Source organism: Sarcophilus harrisii, chromosome 1 (genome assembly GCF_902635505.1).
Source record: "Sarcophilus harrisii chromosome 1, mSarHar1.11, whole genome shotgun sequence".
Lineage (NCBI taxonomy): Eukaryota > Metazoa > Chordata > Mammalia > Dasyuromorphia > Dasyuridae > Sarcophilus > Sarcophilus harrisii.
The window spans coordinates 56,669,047-56,685,844 of NC_045426.1; the positions used below are offsets into that span (position 1 = coordinate 56,669,047).

The 16,798-nt window shown below is 35.5% G+C and overlaps 1 protein-coding gene across 9 annotated transcripts in view; it reads right to left on the reverse strand.

The window, feature by feature from the left end:
- TXNRD3 (thioredoxin reductase 3) overlaps positions 1–16,798 on the reverse strand; it is a 32,060-nt gene that overhangs the window by 1,070 nt on the left and 14,192 nt on the right. For all 9 annotated transcript variants that reach the window (XM_012543661.3, XM_031956133.1, XM_031956093.1 and 6 more), the window contains 10 exons: positions 16,382–16,501; positions 13,517–13,659; positions 12,358–12,473; positions 12,000–12,225; positions 11,615–11,707; positions 9,696–9,772; positions 8,647–8,803; positions 7,756–7,863; positions 4,178–4,273; positions 175–309 (listed from right to left, as the gene is read on the reverse strand). In XM_012543661.3, coding sequence (XP_012399115.2) covers positions 175–309; positions 4,178–4,273; positions 7,756–7,863; positions 8,647–8,803; positions 9,696–9,772; positions 11,615–11,707; positions 12,000–12,225; positions 12,358–12,473; positions 13,517–13,659; positions 16,382–16,501 — 1,271 coding nt within the window. The remainder of the gene's footprint in view (positions 1–174; positions 310–4,177; positions 4,274–7,755; positions 7,864–8,646; positions 8,804–9,695; positions 9,773–11,614; positions 11,708–11,999; positions 12,226–12,357; positions 12,474–13,516; positions 13,660–16,381; positions 16,502–16,798) is intronic.

Here is a 16,798-nt window from a genome sequence, read left to right on the forward strand (position 1 = left end):
GGTATTGTTGGTATTTTAACTTAGAAGATATAAATTACATTTGTTGTGTCTCTCGAAAAACACCTGCTGCTAGCAGATAAAGCAATTATTCTACTTTTAATATTTAATCAGCTAGCTTTTTAGACCATTTTTCAAACCACCAAGGAGGTCAGCACAATACTCTTGGTTTCTTACCTCACCACAGGTAGGATGGATGCCAATAGTATCATCAAGCAACTGCTTGGTGAGGCCACATTTCATTGCAGCTGCAAAGCCCTGGGTAATCTCACCAGCATTGGGGCCAAGAACATGAAATCCTATCACCCGATTCTTTATGTAAAACAAAACAAAACAAAACAAAAAATCCCCAGGTTAAAAGTGTAACTAGCAATGCCTTAACCATGATTTCAAAGCTGGAGTATATATAAAGCTTCTACTACAGAACAATAATCCTATTTTGGAACTGTGTCTAGGACATTATCATGAAACGGAGCTGCTGTAAGAATCAGTTAAATGAGGCAGTAAATGCACATCTAGAGTTAATTTGCTCTCAAATTTACCAGAACAAGCAATTTAACAACTGCATGAAGGAGTTCATTAGTATGATGTAAATTTTAGAATTATGCTCAAGTGCTACTAAACATCAACATAACAAATCAGAATTAAAGTCCAACATCAGAATATTCCTAAGAGGCTGATGTTACAGTAAATTCAGGGTGTTACTGGCCAAGGCTCCTGACATAAAATACACAGTGCTTAGAACAGTGAGTGACTCCAGCAGAATTTTACTTACCTTCATCCAGGTGTTTGGAGGCCACAGGTGCAGTTGTATTCACAAAAATTCTATCTACATCCTGCTCTCAGGAAATTTTCAAGTGAAAGTGTTGTTAACTTTCAGGTTACTTATCTTTTGATTATTCTCAGATTCCATTCATCCATTACTAAATTAGATGACTAAATACTCATTACTAAACTAGATTTCTAAACTCTAAATATGTACAACAGGCAGAGAAAGATACATAAAAATGCGTAAAGTAGAACAGCAAGAGCAGAGACAACAGAAATCTGGGCTGGGCTCCATTGTGGAGAAGATCTGCTTAAATGATACATCCTGTTCTACAGAAGCAAGTCTATTTAACATATAGATTATATAGTATGTTGTTATGTCAAGTACTGACTGAACTGCAAACTCCTAAAAGATAGGGATTGTTCTTTTTTTCCCTTTTTAGATACAATTTTTTTTTTTTTTCCATCTTAAGAGTTCGTGAAAATCTCGGCAATTGGATAGAAACTCAAGACTTTTTGCAACTTAAAAAAAAAAGGAAATGGAAATGATCCCAAGTTCCAGTGTCAGTTCTGCCCTAGATTAGTGGTAACAGCTTGGGCAAGGTCCTTTAACTCTCTAGTCCTCACTTTCCTCCTCCATAACAACAACAACAAAAAAAAAGGGGGGGGGGGGGGTGCAAAATGAGGCATCTCTAAGAGCCCTTTCCCTCCTAAGCTCCCTAAGCAAGAGTAATTCACTTTAAAATAGAGAAGAGACAAATTATCAAGCACTGCTGTGTGCCTTCTGTGCTTTCTCAAAAAGAAGGCTCTTAAGGTAACTTTTTCCCTGGCAGTCAGAATCCACAAAAAATGCCTTTTAAGGCACTGCACCCCAGATGTTTGGATATGATTGTTTAAAAGAAATCATTTGTATCCTTTAATTTAAACTGTATTCCTTCACAAAACTGAAATTACAGAACACTAACATTTATAATAATCTCATACTCCAGCGATTCCAGGGGAAACTGAGGCAGAAAGAAGGCTAAGTGACTTGCCTAAGCATCACAGAGCCACTAAATTTCAAGATCCAGTGTTGTAAACACTCGGGCAACTGAGGTTTTTGTTAAGCAGAATTTAATTTCCTTATTTTGAAGCAGGAATTTTATAGAAAAATAGAAAATATTTTAATAGAAAAAGAAAAAAAAGGAGGATGTAAAACATAAATGCAAGTAGATGTCATGTAAAAATATAAGGTATTATAAAATATCTTGTATTATAAAAGACTATGAAGATATAAAATAAAAATGTAATAAAACTTTTTTTTAAATGGAGAAAAAGAAACTGACTACATGTTTGGTGAAGCAAGTTCTCCCCAAAACTATAATGGTCGTTTAATTATACTCAATTTTCATCACTTGTTACTACCCACTATAGATGGGTTTTACATTGAAACTATAAAATGGGGCTAAAGATATTATTTTACCATAAATGCCAGTACTGACAATCTTCTATCTTCTTTACCTGACAATGGAATCTTATTATTGAAATTATAAGTAACCTTTGAGTCAGCTCTCAAAAGTCTGTATGCTTCTTGGATTAGACAGTTAATTTTTAAGCCTGATCTTATTATGCATTATTTTCCAACTTCTAACTATCCAACAATCATGAAACAATGGTGTCTGGTTATGCAATACTATCACATTAGAAGGCTCAAAGAACATTGAAAAAGAGACTTCAGATACTAGCTGGAGATATCTAGTGTTTTAATGACTCCTTTGTTTTACCTGTAAAGAGGAAACAGGGTTTGGAGGGGAAACTGTTGAGAATGCATTGCTAATTAATGTTCATTTCATGTTCTCAGGCAATGTGAGCAAAGGAGGGGAATCCCAGAGTTGCAAGTGATGGCCAGAGCAAATACATACAGGCTCAAATGATCCTCCTTTCACAGTGCTCCAATTAGAGATCCATTTCCTGTTTTAGCCTTCAAATGCTACCAAGGGAAAGCTAAACTTTACACATGCTTCAGTGTAAATCATTTCAATCAGATAAGCAGATTTCCAAGCCCCAACATTCCACAAATTTACAAGCTCATTACTTATATAGGACAGCACACTAGATAGGAGAACTTTGATTGGCACAATTAAGGAGACCAGGCCTAAGAAAGAAATTATGGCCAGAGGGCACTCTGAGACAACGGCATAGGAATCAGGAGCTGTTCAGGAGTAAGGTGTTAAGACAAAGACCAATTTTGCAATTTTGCCCACATAGCATTTTTGCCTAGGGGCTTGGAAGCACTTGGTATGTACCAATGCCAGTTAAAATGTCAGGACCAGTTTGGAAATTGCAAGCCTCAGCTTCTCCCAATTTATTCTGGTCTTCCCAATCCGGACTACTCCAGACCTGCCTCTCTAGTTAAACAGATATCTTTCCAACCCATCCCTGGAGAAAAAACAAAGTCAACTAGTCTCCTTTCCTTTTACTATAAGTATGATGGAGGTCGAATGGCATAGGGACTGTTATATTACGTGTTCAATGGGAACTAACAAGTTTTAAAAAATTTTTTAATCAGAGCACAAAACCACAAATATGAACACAATTTTCATCTCTTCTTCTTGATTCAGAAAATATTTCATAATGTTGCAGGATCTCAGAACTGTCCTCAAGGATATACTTTGTCATAGTACTGAAAACACACACAGGGGTAGTCAGAAGAGAATTCTGATTTATGAATGCCATAACATTTACTATCTAAACTGCTCATCTAGCAAGTATTATACACCTGCTTATTGTTTTAGTTATCTTTTACATGTGTCTTTTAAGAGACAGTGACTATGTGGCTCTTCTCTATATCTCCAATCTTTGTAGATTAGATGGTTCCATAAATTTTTGTTGGTGGAAAGAGTGTTAACAGTTTCCTTTAATTTTACTATTGGTGTAGGCAAAAACAGTAGGTAAAACTACGGCAAGAGAAGAACTTAGCATGAAATAAATCTTTGTTCTTGTTAGATTATTTCAAATATTCTCCTTCAGGACATTAGAAACCTTCATTTTTACATCTTGTGCAAATAATACCCTTTTCAAAGTCCTTCTGCAAGAACTGTCTAAGAACAAAACTCTACTTAAAAACAAAATAAAAACAAAATTCAAAGCCATGAGTGATACTAGATGACTAAATGTTTCAAAATTTATGTCTAATTTTAAAATGCAAGAATACCTTTAAAATGAAAACAATTACAAGCATACAATGTTATTAAGCTTCAATTATATAACTTGCAATTTTCTCAATCAGCCAGATAAACATTAATTGGATAATTATCTGAATAATAATGTGTTCTGCAATCAAAGCTCTTTGAGATTCATCACTAAAATTCAAATTTCATGAATGAAAGTTACCCTCTCAAGGTTATTATTCATTTCCACTTCCAATACATACGTTGTCATGTTTATTGCAAATTATCTTTCCAAAACAAGCATTGTTTTCTCTGCCGGCTATTGTCCATTCAACAGGCCAGAAAAAGGTATGATATACCTAGAAGAGAAATGGGGAAAAATTTTTACTTGGGGCAGGAAATTGTTTACTCAAATTCAGTATTCTTGTAAATCTCCAAGAAAGACAATATTCTTTTGAGGGGAAATATTTACAAGTTTCTAAATCATTTAATTTGAGATTCAGGCCTGTACCCTTCCTGAAATAACAGATTCACAATTTTTCCAACTTTTGTTTTTTGATTTCTTACCTAGGTTTGAATACTCAAAAAAATGTCAGATTTGAAAATAAGCTTTGGAAAAATGAAGGGAAGTAATTGTATTTTTAATATAACCAGTGGCTAGGAAACATTTAAAATCTTTCGCATCACACTCCAACCCCTACTGTATAAATATTAAGAAGTTTATATAGTGGTCACAGTAAAACAACCATGATTTCTGTAGAGCCTTCAAACAACCCAGATTTTCTCAAAGCTGTCAGTTGTTTGATAAGAGTTACGCTGACTGAAGGAAAGAAGTTGGACATTTGGGAAGAAGAAAGGCATCACTTAGTTCACCTCTTTACTGGTCTTCTAAACAGCCATGTCAGAAACATAAACCCATTATTGGGTGGCAAGCAAATGCAACATGTACAGCAATAGAAAGAGGTGGAAGTGTTGATCTTACCCTGACTAGTTGGAGGATGTATGATTATATTGGTAAATCAAGAGTGAAAGTTTCAGTTTGATGCAAAGTCTTTTAGGATAGAAATTTGAGATTAATATGAGCAATGATAACAAGAGTTCATTGACTACAGTACATATTTATATAATGTATTCATTTATATGCTGCATTTAATCATGATTACACAAAAGATTCTTGAAAATAAACAATAGAAGAATCCTTTCAGAAAAGTTATGTTTTACATTTTTTTTTAAAAAGGGAGGAGGAATTGACCTGTACAACAAACTTTAAAAACTTTAAAAACTCTAGGGTTTCTTTCAGAACCCTAGAGTTGCGGCACCGACTATCTACAAAGGCACACCTGCTCTTCAGGTATTGCCTGACAAACTCACCTTTCCAATACCTACATTTTTACCTTCTTTTTCCTCCTTTAATTTTCAAAAGCTTAAGAGCTAAGTCAAATATGGGATAACTTTAAAAAAATTTCTAAGACTCAGTTAAAATTCTATCCCAGTAAACTTAATTCACTTAATATAAATACAAATCACATCCTCTACAAAAAGAATCTTTAAATGAAGGTGCACAAGACAATCTATTAGAAAGTGGAAAGAAGCAGGTAGAGCCTGGAATAAGTCCTGGGAAAGACTCTGACACTACTGAAAGAGCAAGGCCCGAAGTGAAAGGATGCCCCAGTCTCCAACATTTTCCTCATAACATAATAAGAAGAAAGGCTTGCAGACTGGGGCTCCTCTCCCAAGAGGACTTGAACCATTCCCCCACGTTAACGAGATGGACTCTGGTAGAAATGAATATCACTCATTTCCTAATCCACCACCCAAGAATGGAAGTTGGGGAAGGTGAAATCAATGGTATCCAAAAACCAGGCTTTCCTTGAACCCCATCACTCATGGACTATTAAGGATTGCCAATTGGGGACCTGCCTCAATTGGGAAGCACAAGCTACAGAGGGGGCAAAAGGAGAGTAGAGAGCCAGCCCATGCATCAAACATCAGAGAGCAACTATGGAAAAGAGGATCAGGCAGATTTATGTGCTTTTGTATTGTTAACAAATAAACAAAAAACTACATTAAATACTTTTTAATGTCATCATCTTAAAATACCTTTTTTGTACAAGCTTTACAATGATAATATAGCAACACAGTGGTATACATACAGGATCTGTTAATAGTGGTTACCTCAAACCTCAATACCTGTGTATTCAAAAATCTTCGCTGAGAGGGGCATACCATTTTGGAAAACACTGTTGTAAACTTAACTCCACATCAACACACATTCCCCACCTCTCCCCTATACATGGCAAATCAATTGAATTTTAATCCTCTAAACCAATCTCTAAACTATCAAAATGTGACAACACCACAACACCAGAGTCCAAATAATATATCTCAGAAAATGGCTAAAAATTATAGTACCTGGCAGGTTGGTCTATACCAGAAATTACATTGTTGGATTTTTTTTTTAAAGATCTTTTAAGTTTTTTTTTTTTTTGTCTTTTGTTTTTATGTCAATCATATTTAAACATGCCCTTCCTTCTTCCTTACCCAATGACCTTTCCTCAAAAAAACAACAATGGGGGGGTGGGGAACCCAACAACCCAAAGGGAAGTACATTTTCCTACCCCATCTGTGGGGTAAAATTTGGTCATTATAAATTACAAAATGCCAAAATCATTTTGTATTCATTCTGTAAATGTTGTATATTTGAGGGAAGGGAAGAAAAAGGAGGGACCAAGTATTTATATAGTGCCTCCTATGTGCCAGGTATGGTGCTTAGCATGTTACAATTATTATCTCATTTGATTCCCACAACACCCAGTGAGATATTATTATTATTATTAATATATTATTAATATTATTACCCCTACTTTAAAGATGAGGAAACCAAGGCAAATAGAGAATAACAAAGATGTTAATAGCCTGAATCAGGATGTGGATTTGAATTAGACTCCAGGTCCAGGCTGTCCTTCCCGTACCACTAAGATGCCTACTTACTTCTCTGTGTAAAGAGGAATATAAACTCTTTGAAGGCAGGACTGTTTAATTTTTGTCTTATGTCCAGAGTACTCCCCACAGTCTAGACACAGTAGGTGTTTAACAAATGTTTGAATTAAACTGAATACTTCCTGAATAGAGCACTGAGATTTAACTATTCTATCTTCTGTTATATCATCAAACAGTAATTATTCTTTAAGTCTTCTGATCCCATAGATCTTAATTAGAGAAAGCAGCTCTTCAGTACAGCCCAAGTTCCCTGAGAATAGGGTATATCAATGTACAGAACACTACTGTGCTGTAAGAAATGGAGAAAGTGATAGTTCAGAAAAACTCGAGAAGATCTGAAAATATGGATGCTAAGTGACAGGAGCAGAACTAGGAGTATGTCAGAGTAGTAATCCTGTAAAAACAAACATCTGAAAAACTGAAGAGCTCTGATCAAGGCAACAATCAAACATGACTCCAGAGAAATAAAGATGAACATTTTTGGCCATGACTAATACAGAAATTTGTTTTGCTTAAGTAGGCATATTTGTTTTCTATTCTTTTCTCCTCAAGAGACAGATGGAGAGAGGTGGGGAGAAAGAGGAAAAAAATCCTGTTAATTGAAAAAAAAAGTAAAATTTAAGTTTTAAAAAGTCCTTTTCATTTACTAAACAAAGGATGCTGTGTTTCTAGTTTTTTGGAGGGGGAATATGATTTATAGTAAAGCATTGATTATAATAAAACATTACAAAACAACAGAACATTTGGGAACTATTATGAGCTTTAAAGTACAAAGAGGGAGGGTGCTGACTAATTACAAATAAGATGTCCTTCAAAAGCTAATGTAATTAAACAGCCATACCTCTACATTATCTTTTTTATATAATTCCACGGCTTTCTCTTCAGACAATCCACAGCAACCATATTCCAAAGGAGTAAACACTGTAGTTGGCACATTAATGTAATCACACTAAAAGATACACAAAACACACTCCTTTATTTTATAATCCTTTAAATAGCAACAGAATCTACATGTATTTACATTTTAAGCAAAAGTATTATTTTAATTCAATTTTAAAAATATTTAGCTCAGTGCCTGCTATGTATTTAACAATTATGATCCATACTGTGAGGGATATAGGGAACCATATGATATGATCTGTCTTTTTTGGTTTTTAGGAATGACAGTCTCAAAAATGGGATGAAATTGTAAAACACTATTAAGATATAATTTGAAAAATAGAATAAATTACTAGGGCATAGCTCCCCAAATTCAACTTGGGATGAAGTAGTCTTCAGTTTCCCTTTTCTTCAACAAACTTTTTTTATGGAAAATACAAATTAATGGTGGTTATAAAAAAGACTTCTGGGAAAATAAGTTACTTGAAAATAAATGCCTTTCAAGCATCTCAATTCTCTACCCTGAATTAAATAAAAATTGAGAGATTAATAGCAAAGTACCAGCCATTTTAAAGGAGGTTCTCTTAGGCTCTCAACTTGCTTGTGTCAAATTGTACTATATGGTACACAAAATTGAGTTGTCCCCAATCTACTGAAGTATAGTGTCTGGGTTCTCAATATAAATTATAGTTCAAAACACTTTGCCTATCAAAACATTCCTCTACATTTGCAACAATTACCAATGTGATACAGATACTAGTGAAATAATTTTGATCTAAAGTGTTAACTCAAACTCAAAAGTATTTTGATCTAAAACTATTAATAGAACCTAAAAGAATATATATGCAATCACCTTTTCTAATCGGCCCCCAAAAAGTCTTCGTGCCAACAGCTTTCCTGCCTGTATAGCAACAGGGGTGAGCTCTAGCTTATCCTCTAATACATCCCCAATAGCATAAACATAGGGCACGTTGGTTTGTTCTTCATCATTTACTGGTATTTTTCCAGTCCTAAATTAAAATGGATAAAATAAAAAAATTATGATTGAGCTCGTGTTAATGGAATAAAAATATATACTGTACTTTAGAGATTAATTGGGCACTTTACACATCCCATCTTCTTGGCAATCTTCCCACAAAGAGTTTAATGCCCATTAGGCACTAACAAGAATGGAAATTACATTTCCTAAGCCACCTGCCTACTTCTGAGTGTACCAATTCCCCAGCTAATAAACCCCAAATGGGAAGGGGGTGGGGGAGTCAGAAAGAGAAAAAGATAATAGAAAACGAATTAAATTGGTCCCCTATCCATAGGAACAGGGTATCTGAATCTGGTCCCACAAACCACCTCTGCCTGGTTAATTTTCCAGTACTCAGACACCAGCACTATCCACAATATCTCTCAGCTATTAGTCATATACATAGCTTAAAATGATTTAAGCTCTTCTGCAGCCTCAACAAATATTGATTCACTGATGATCAAACAAATGGCACATCAATCCTACTTCCAGTGTTTCCAATACAATCTCTAGAATCTCTCTATGATCTAGGCCTGTGAGTCATGTTGACCACATAGGACCCTATAGCATTACAGATGGATTATTGTTTGGCTATCTCCTATAAACCACAGTTAGTAAGTAATTGTACTTCCATAACTGATTTAATATGCAAGACTACAGAATAATAAACATTGGATACGCTCAATAAAGACTTAGTGACTATATAAGGATACTGATTATCAGTAATGATGTGATCAACACCATGTTTTTTGAAAGACAAACTTAAAAGATTAACATTTCATGGTAATTTCACACCTTGCAAGTTAAGTGCTAATTTCCAAGCAGCTATCTGTAATGAAAATGTTTTGCGCCAGTAAAATATCAGTAAGGTCATATACACTTACTTCTCATTGATTTTGACACCAATCTTCTCCAAGCCAATTTTCCTTGTACAGGAGTCTCGACCAATGGCTAACAAAACCTATATATTAGACGGATATAATAGCTACTATGTATAAACCACATAGATTTTAACTTATAATCTATTCCCTCTGTTACTCATTACCAATAGTTCCATTAGCTATTAAAGCTAATTTCCCCTGAATAACTTGAGATTGTCAAGACTAAGAATTCTAAGGTGCTAACAGAACAAAAATACAATATTGAAAATAAACTTTGCCTGGTCTGGATATCATGGTAATAACATGAAAGCAACATCCAAATAGTTATTCAAAATAGCATTTCATAAGCATAATATGAAAGGACAGACAATGAGAACAGCTTTGAGAGCTACAAGTTAAACTTATGATACACTTTAAAAGAAAACAGACTGTCCATAACAGACATCTACAGTTTCACATATAATCCATTTGTGTTCTTCTATGAGTAAGGAAATGAACATTTTATTTGGTGTTTAAGTCCAGAAAAAAAAATATGTTTAAGAAATGTTTCATACTAATATGTGGGTTAGCAATATCTGTTTTATCTCTTTAATGAATTTAAATGTTTTTAGCTTAAAAGACATTTACAATTTAAAATCAAATAACTGCTTAACCAAAACACAAAACTGCATATTATAGCCTAAGAAATAAATTCTGTTAAATTAAGGAAATGGGAAGAGAAAGAAAAGAAGGGGATGGGAAAAAGCAGGAGGAGGCATAGAAGTAGAGATGTCAAATGGTGAATATTATACAGAACAAAATAGAGCAATTTAAATAATATATTGTCCTACTCCTCCTTAGCTTTTAGCCTTTTCTCAATCCAAAATGTGGCCACAAAAGTTATCTTCTTTATCTGCCACTTTAAACAAATCACTTCTTCCCAAAAACTCTTCATTGTTATGTTAGTTTCTAAGTACTCACTGCCCTTTATAAAACTTAACCCATTCACAATTAATTATAAGTCCTTCAACTAGTCGATTCTTTCTATCTCTTCTTGTTGTTTTGTTCACTTCTTTAGCTTCAATCAAGTAAACCTACTCTGAAGTCCACTTTTTTTTTTCTTCACTCTGATTCCATACCTTCTTCATACCAGCTCAATTTCCTTGATAGCCTTCTATTTCGTATCTGTCAGACCTACTATCTTTCCTCTAATTTGAAACTAGTGGTCAAATCCTATTAACCCCAAGAATCCTTCTTATGAAGGTCAGAAAACAGAAAAATGTTCATCCCAATAAGTGGTCAAGCCACTATTATTTTCTGAACCAAATGGGTTCAGAAGCAGGCTATTTATTTATATGATCACCACTGGGTACAAAGAACCAAAAGTAGGTCTTCATCTCTGTTATAAACAGCTCCAGCTACACTTGGGATAAAGGAAACCTTTTTAAAATAATGTCTTGTAAAACAGATTCAAAGCCATCTTTTGGCCTACGAACATTATAGCACACAAGAAATTTCACTAGTTCTCTTCATGATTCTTCCTCTCACAGGTAGAGTAATGTCATTAACAGTAATACTGAGGGCCTTAAGTCCTGATCTCAACATCACAAGGATTTATGTATTTTAATGGAATTTGAGGACCTCCCAGAGTGAAAATTCTTTCTACCTATTCAGAGCAGCAACTTACCTAAACTTACCACTTTGAGAGTTGTTTGTACCACTGAGAGACTAAGGACCCTGGCACATACAGCTGGCACATGTCAGAAGCTGAACTTGAAATAAGGACTTCCTGACCCCAAAGCTAGATTTCTAGCCACTACACCACTGCTTCTCTCATAAATTATTACCTAGAATATATTCCTAACCCGTATTTAATTTTGTTTTTTCTCTCCAGGCTCTTAACCCTGGAAAACATACAAGGATATATTACATTGCAAACTTACTGTGTTATATTCTTCTTCGATAGTTTCTGACCCTTCTGTAGATTTGGCTTCCACTTTCAGTTTTCCAGGTGTGCCTTCTTCTAACTGCTGAATCTAACAAGAATAAAATATATGTTTATACCAAAAAAAAAGAAAAAGCAATAAATCTTGAATCAACATTTTATACAACTTTCAACTTCCCAGAAGAATATTTGCAATGAAAAAACTCAGAAACTATCACCTCTTCTTTGGACTTATGAATTTAGATGGAAAATCTGCAACTGCTATTCAGAATGAGATTTCCACCCTGAGAGACTGATTGATTTGAGGAAGGTAGAATAAGGAAAATGAAAGGTACAGGAGAATTTTTTTTTTTTGAAAGAATGCCCAAATCCCACAAACTCACCTTCACAGGTATGTATTTCCTGAGGAACTTCACCCCATTCATTTCCATATAAGCACCTATTTTCTCCGCTATTTCCTGATCAAAGCCACGAAGAAGGATGGACCGTACCATAACTGTGACTTTTAGCCCAATACCAGCAAGGAATCCTGCACACTCCAGAGCAACATAAGAAGCCCCCACAACTAAAGTATTTCCAGGGCAATAAGGCAGGGAAAAAAGATCATCACTAGATGGGGAAAAAAGCAAAACCATTTATACCTAAACAAAAATTAATTCATTCAAATTTAGATGGGATTTCCCCCCTAATTATGAAGATAATATGATTTAAAGCAAAGGTACCCTATCAATTGCTCCTTACCTAGTGATACAATATTCTTTATCTCCCGGGATTCCTAAATACCGGGGTCTTTCACCTGTTGCTATGACAAACTTCCCTGCAGTATGAAAGGTTTCCTCTCCTTTCTTGTTGGTTGCCTGGAAAAACAAAATGGGAAACAACTGAAAGCAGGTGTATTTTCTTGGAAATATAAATATACACTATCAGATTTCTGTGGACTACATTACATGTGCTGCAAAGAGAAATCCAATGATGTAGTAACCCACACACACACAAAGTTACAGCCTAAGCCAGCAACCACAATACATATGTATATATGCATAGACACACACGCACACACAAATATCAGGATTATAAACAGAGATTTAAGAGTCAGAAGAGACCTTGGAGTACTGAAAATAATCTGGTATATAGTAGGCACTCAATAAGAATTTGCTAAATAGTTTTTGTATTAATTCAGTGCAAGCATAAGAGCATGTATAGAATGTGAACAAAAAATTTAAATGGTTGGTAGCAGGGCTTTGTTGGAGCAAGCTCAAACCAAGGCATTCACACCTTGGTAATAACAAATGTTGCAAATCAGAATCTGATTTGTTTTGGTAATTATCTAGACTTAAAGTGATGGAAGAGATATTAATTAAACCTAAAAGTGTGGCATTTTTCCTCCAGAGAGCTTGTTGTTAAACATTTACCAGTACACCTGTTTATGGTGAATTTGACATTATTAAGTTAGCCTACTTAATGGACTTAAAGGGGACCGTTTAAACAACCATCCCATAGGTGCTGATAACTAATGTCTACAAAACATTTTAAAATCTTAAATTACAAGACATCGCTGATAAAACTATTTTCTCTTTAGTCTCTCTTTTAAATATCCTACCCCTTTGTAGTTTCCAGACAAAACATGCTGTGCTATTTAAGACAACAATCTAATTTAGAAATAGAAATAAGCTTTTAAGTTAGAAAAAAGGTTTCTTTAAAATGAAATTTATTCAATTTGCCAAAAGGACTCAAGACCTTAAGTAGCAAAAAGACTAAAAATCAACATTCTGATAAAAGGAAACAGGTCAACCGTGTGAAAACAATTAACTTAATTCATACTTATAGCAAAAAATTTTAATTAAAATAACACAAGCAATAGTAGCAAAGAAAAACAAGAGATTAAAAATGGAAACTGTACCTTTATTTTATGGTCTTCAACAAATTCAGCATAGGCATTGGAGTATGTTACAGCTCTCTCTCTCAAAGACACCCTATAACCCCAATTTAAAGAGCCTATGTGGTTCTGAATTGCTTCTTTCATGGTCTCCCAGTTGTGCTTAACTAAAAGTAAATAGTAAGGTTTAGATTTAAAATCAAACTTAGTTTAATGATGCCATTCATGACATACAGGAAAAAATAAGTGGGAAAATAAGTGAGAAAAAAACAAACAAAAAGTGAAAGTACATCCAGATTTGACAGCTAGGTGGTACAGTGGATAGAGCACCAGCCCTGAACTCAGAAGTACCTGAATTTAAATGTGACCTCAAGACACTTAACACTTCCTAGCTGTGTGACCCTGGGCAAGTCACTTAGCCCCAATTGCCTCAGGCAAAAAAAAGTAACTGCTTTTTTACTACTTTCTGAGTGGTGATGAATCCCCACATCAGGTACACACCTGTAATCCCAACTAAGGAGGAGGCAGAAGTTTGCAGATGCCCTTGAGTTCCAAGAGCTCTGAGCTGTAGATTGAGTGTCTACACTTAGTTAAGCTTCAGAATTGGTAAGCCTTCAGAAGGAAAGGCTCACCAGGTTGCTTAAGGAGGAGAAAACTGGCCAAGATTATAAAATAGAGAAGATCAGAAGTCCTGATCAGCAGAGGCATTAAGCCCATAGAAACTCTATTTTTCAGTCTCAATGAGATCAGGAGATAGTCTTTATAAACAACAACAACAAAAAGAATCCACAAATGTTTGAGTCACTACCCTTTCCTAACTAGCATTTCCTTAACAAGTTCCCCCAAAGGTTTAAGATTTAGGACAAACTGTGGTAGAAGCTTTCACCTTAATTAAAACTACCACCACCAGCCAACAACTGCAGGAACTTGTTCAGTCTGGGCCTTTAAAATGAGTGTGTTCATGAACCTGCAGGCACTGTTACAATAGAACTTGGAGATATGGTATCCCAAAGTTGGGAAGAAAAGACTGGAGATAAATTGTGGGCCAAATTTAGGGAGTGGGGGTGGGATGTGTCTAAGCAATAAGCATGGGAAAAGAAAGGGGAAAAAAAGTTATATTTTATCAATGAGAGAGGTGCCACTAATTTACAAAATAAGACTCATGTCCAATAATTACTTTTAAATATTGTCCTTCTTGTTCTTAATAAACTCTATTAACTAGTAGAATATAAGCTCTTTTATTGGGTATCTAATTTATATTTTAATATATTTAACATCTACTGGTCATCCTGCCATCTGGGGGAGAGGGTGGGGGGTAAGAGGTGAAAAATTGGAACAAGAGGTTTGGCAATTGTTAATGCTGTAAAGTTACCCATGCATATAACCTGTAAATAAAAGGCTATTAAAAAAAAAAAAAGAATATAAGCTCTTTGAAGGCAGATATGTGCTTTTGAGCTTCCACTTGCATAATAAGGTACTGAATAGATGTGTGCTGAAGGGAACTGCCCAGAGGATTCTGACTAGCCCCTAGTCACAGTCCCTTAATCAGCAGCAAAGCCCAAACTAGTGCCCAAGCCTCTGAATTCCTGACCTGGGATATTTCCACAGCATTGTTCTGCTTCCTGAACCCCAACAGTTCACCATATGTCACAATTAACTTAAATTAAAAGACTCATTCTTCACCAGACCCTAAAGTTGGAGATGGAAGAGATCCTTTTTACTAATTTACAAATGAGGAAGCTGTGGCCAAGGGGGCTCTCAGTGTCAGTCAGAAAGCTCTCACACTGCTCTCTTCCCCATGGTGCTGCTCCAATACCTGTTCCCAATATTTCTGGCTAGCTCCAGCCCCTCTCCTCTCTGAATCTTCCACATCCTCTAAACTGTGAAGCTCAGAAAGCACCAATGTGCTTGTGTGTGTGAGAATGGGGTCACACATAAAGGAAATGGACTATGCAGGGCTTCTGGTGTGTTTTTTTTTTCTTTTTCTTTCAAATATTGAAACAACATAATTAAAAAAACAGATGTTCATTGTTCCCTGAGAACTTAGCAAATCCTTTCCTAGTCAAAGAAGTAAAACATTTTCTTGTCATAAACATCTCTGTCAAATCTGGATGTACTTTCACTTTTTGTTTGTTTTTTTCTCATGGTTTTTTCCCTTTTGTTCTTGCACATGACAAATATGGAAATGTTTAAAAGAATTGCACATATTTAACCTATAATCAGAGTGCTTGCTGTCTGTCTTGGGGGAGGGGAAGGAAAGAGAAAGAGAAAAGATTATAATACAAAGTCTTACAAAAATGAATATTGAAAATTATTTTTACAGGTATTTAGAAAATAAAATACTACTGACATTTTAAAAGGGGGGAGGGGGACCTCTTTTGCTAGGCAGTCCATAGCTCAGCTCTGTTAGAAATCATCATCTCTCCTAGAATCATTCCCCATCGATTCTCATTGTGCCTCACTGGGCAACAATGAAAGGCAGTCCCCCGAGTCTTGCCTCAAAGCCCTTTGCTGACTAAGGACAGGTCTCAGATTCCTTTCTAAGTGGTCTTTTAACTAAGGGAAGAAGCTCTAGCCTTCTGTCTTTTTTCTGCAATTTGGTGTCTGGCTCCTTTGAGCTTAAGGGGCCTACTCTGGATAGGTTCTGCTCCCTTTGGATATCTTCTTCAAGTGTGGCTCCCAGAACTCCATTTGTAATCTAACAAGGTACAGAAGGAGAAGTCGGGCTGAATCGCCTAATACAACCCACTTTCACTCTCTATGGATGAACTTCATAATTCTCACCTGCAAATATTATGCATAGTAAAAGCAATTTCACACTCAGATAAAAAAGGGTAAGTGATTCACTCTCTACTTCCTTTCCTAGCCTTTTGATATTTCATTACCTACCATGTTCCTCATACTCCCAGCCAAAGTTCCTGGAGTCTTGTAAGGCTTGCCCCAAAAGGGCAGCTTGATGCATCAACTTTTTAGGAATACAGCCAACATTTACACAAGTGCCACCAAGACCTAAGAAAAGAGAATCATAATTTAAATGTTTCCATTGGATTATGTGTTTACTGTATGGGTAGTGTTATGCTGCTGCCATGGGAGAAATTTAAAGTGTTCCAGAAATTTTAGTGCAGTTTTAAGCAATTGAAAGATGATAACTGCCCTAAAGAACAATACCAACCTAGCTATCACTCTTAACAATTCTGAAGCGTTTTTGGAGTCACTGATTCCTTTCAGCAGTAAAATAAAACCTATGAACACCTTTCTAGTGCCCCCATTACTACCCAAGGCATTGACCCCCTTCCTATGAGCTGG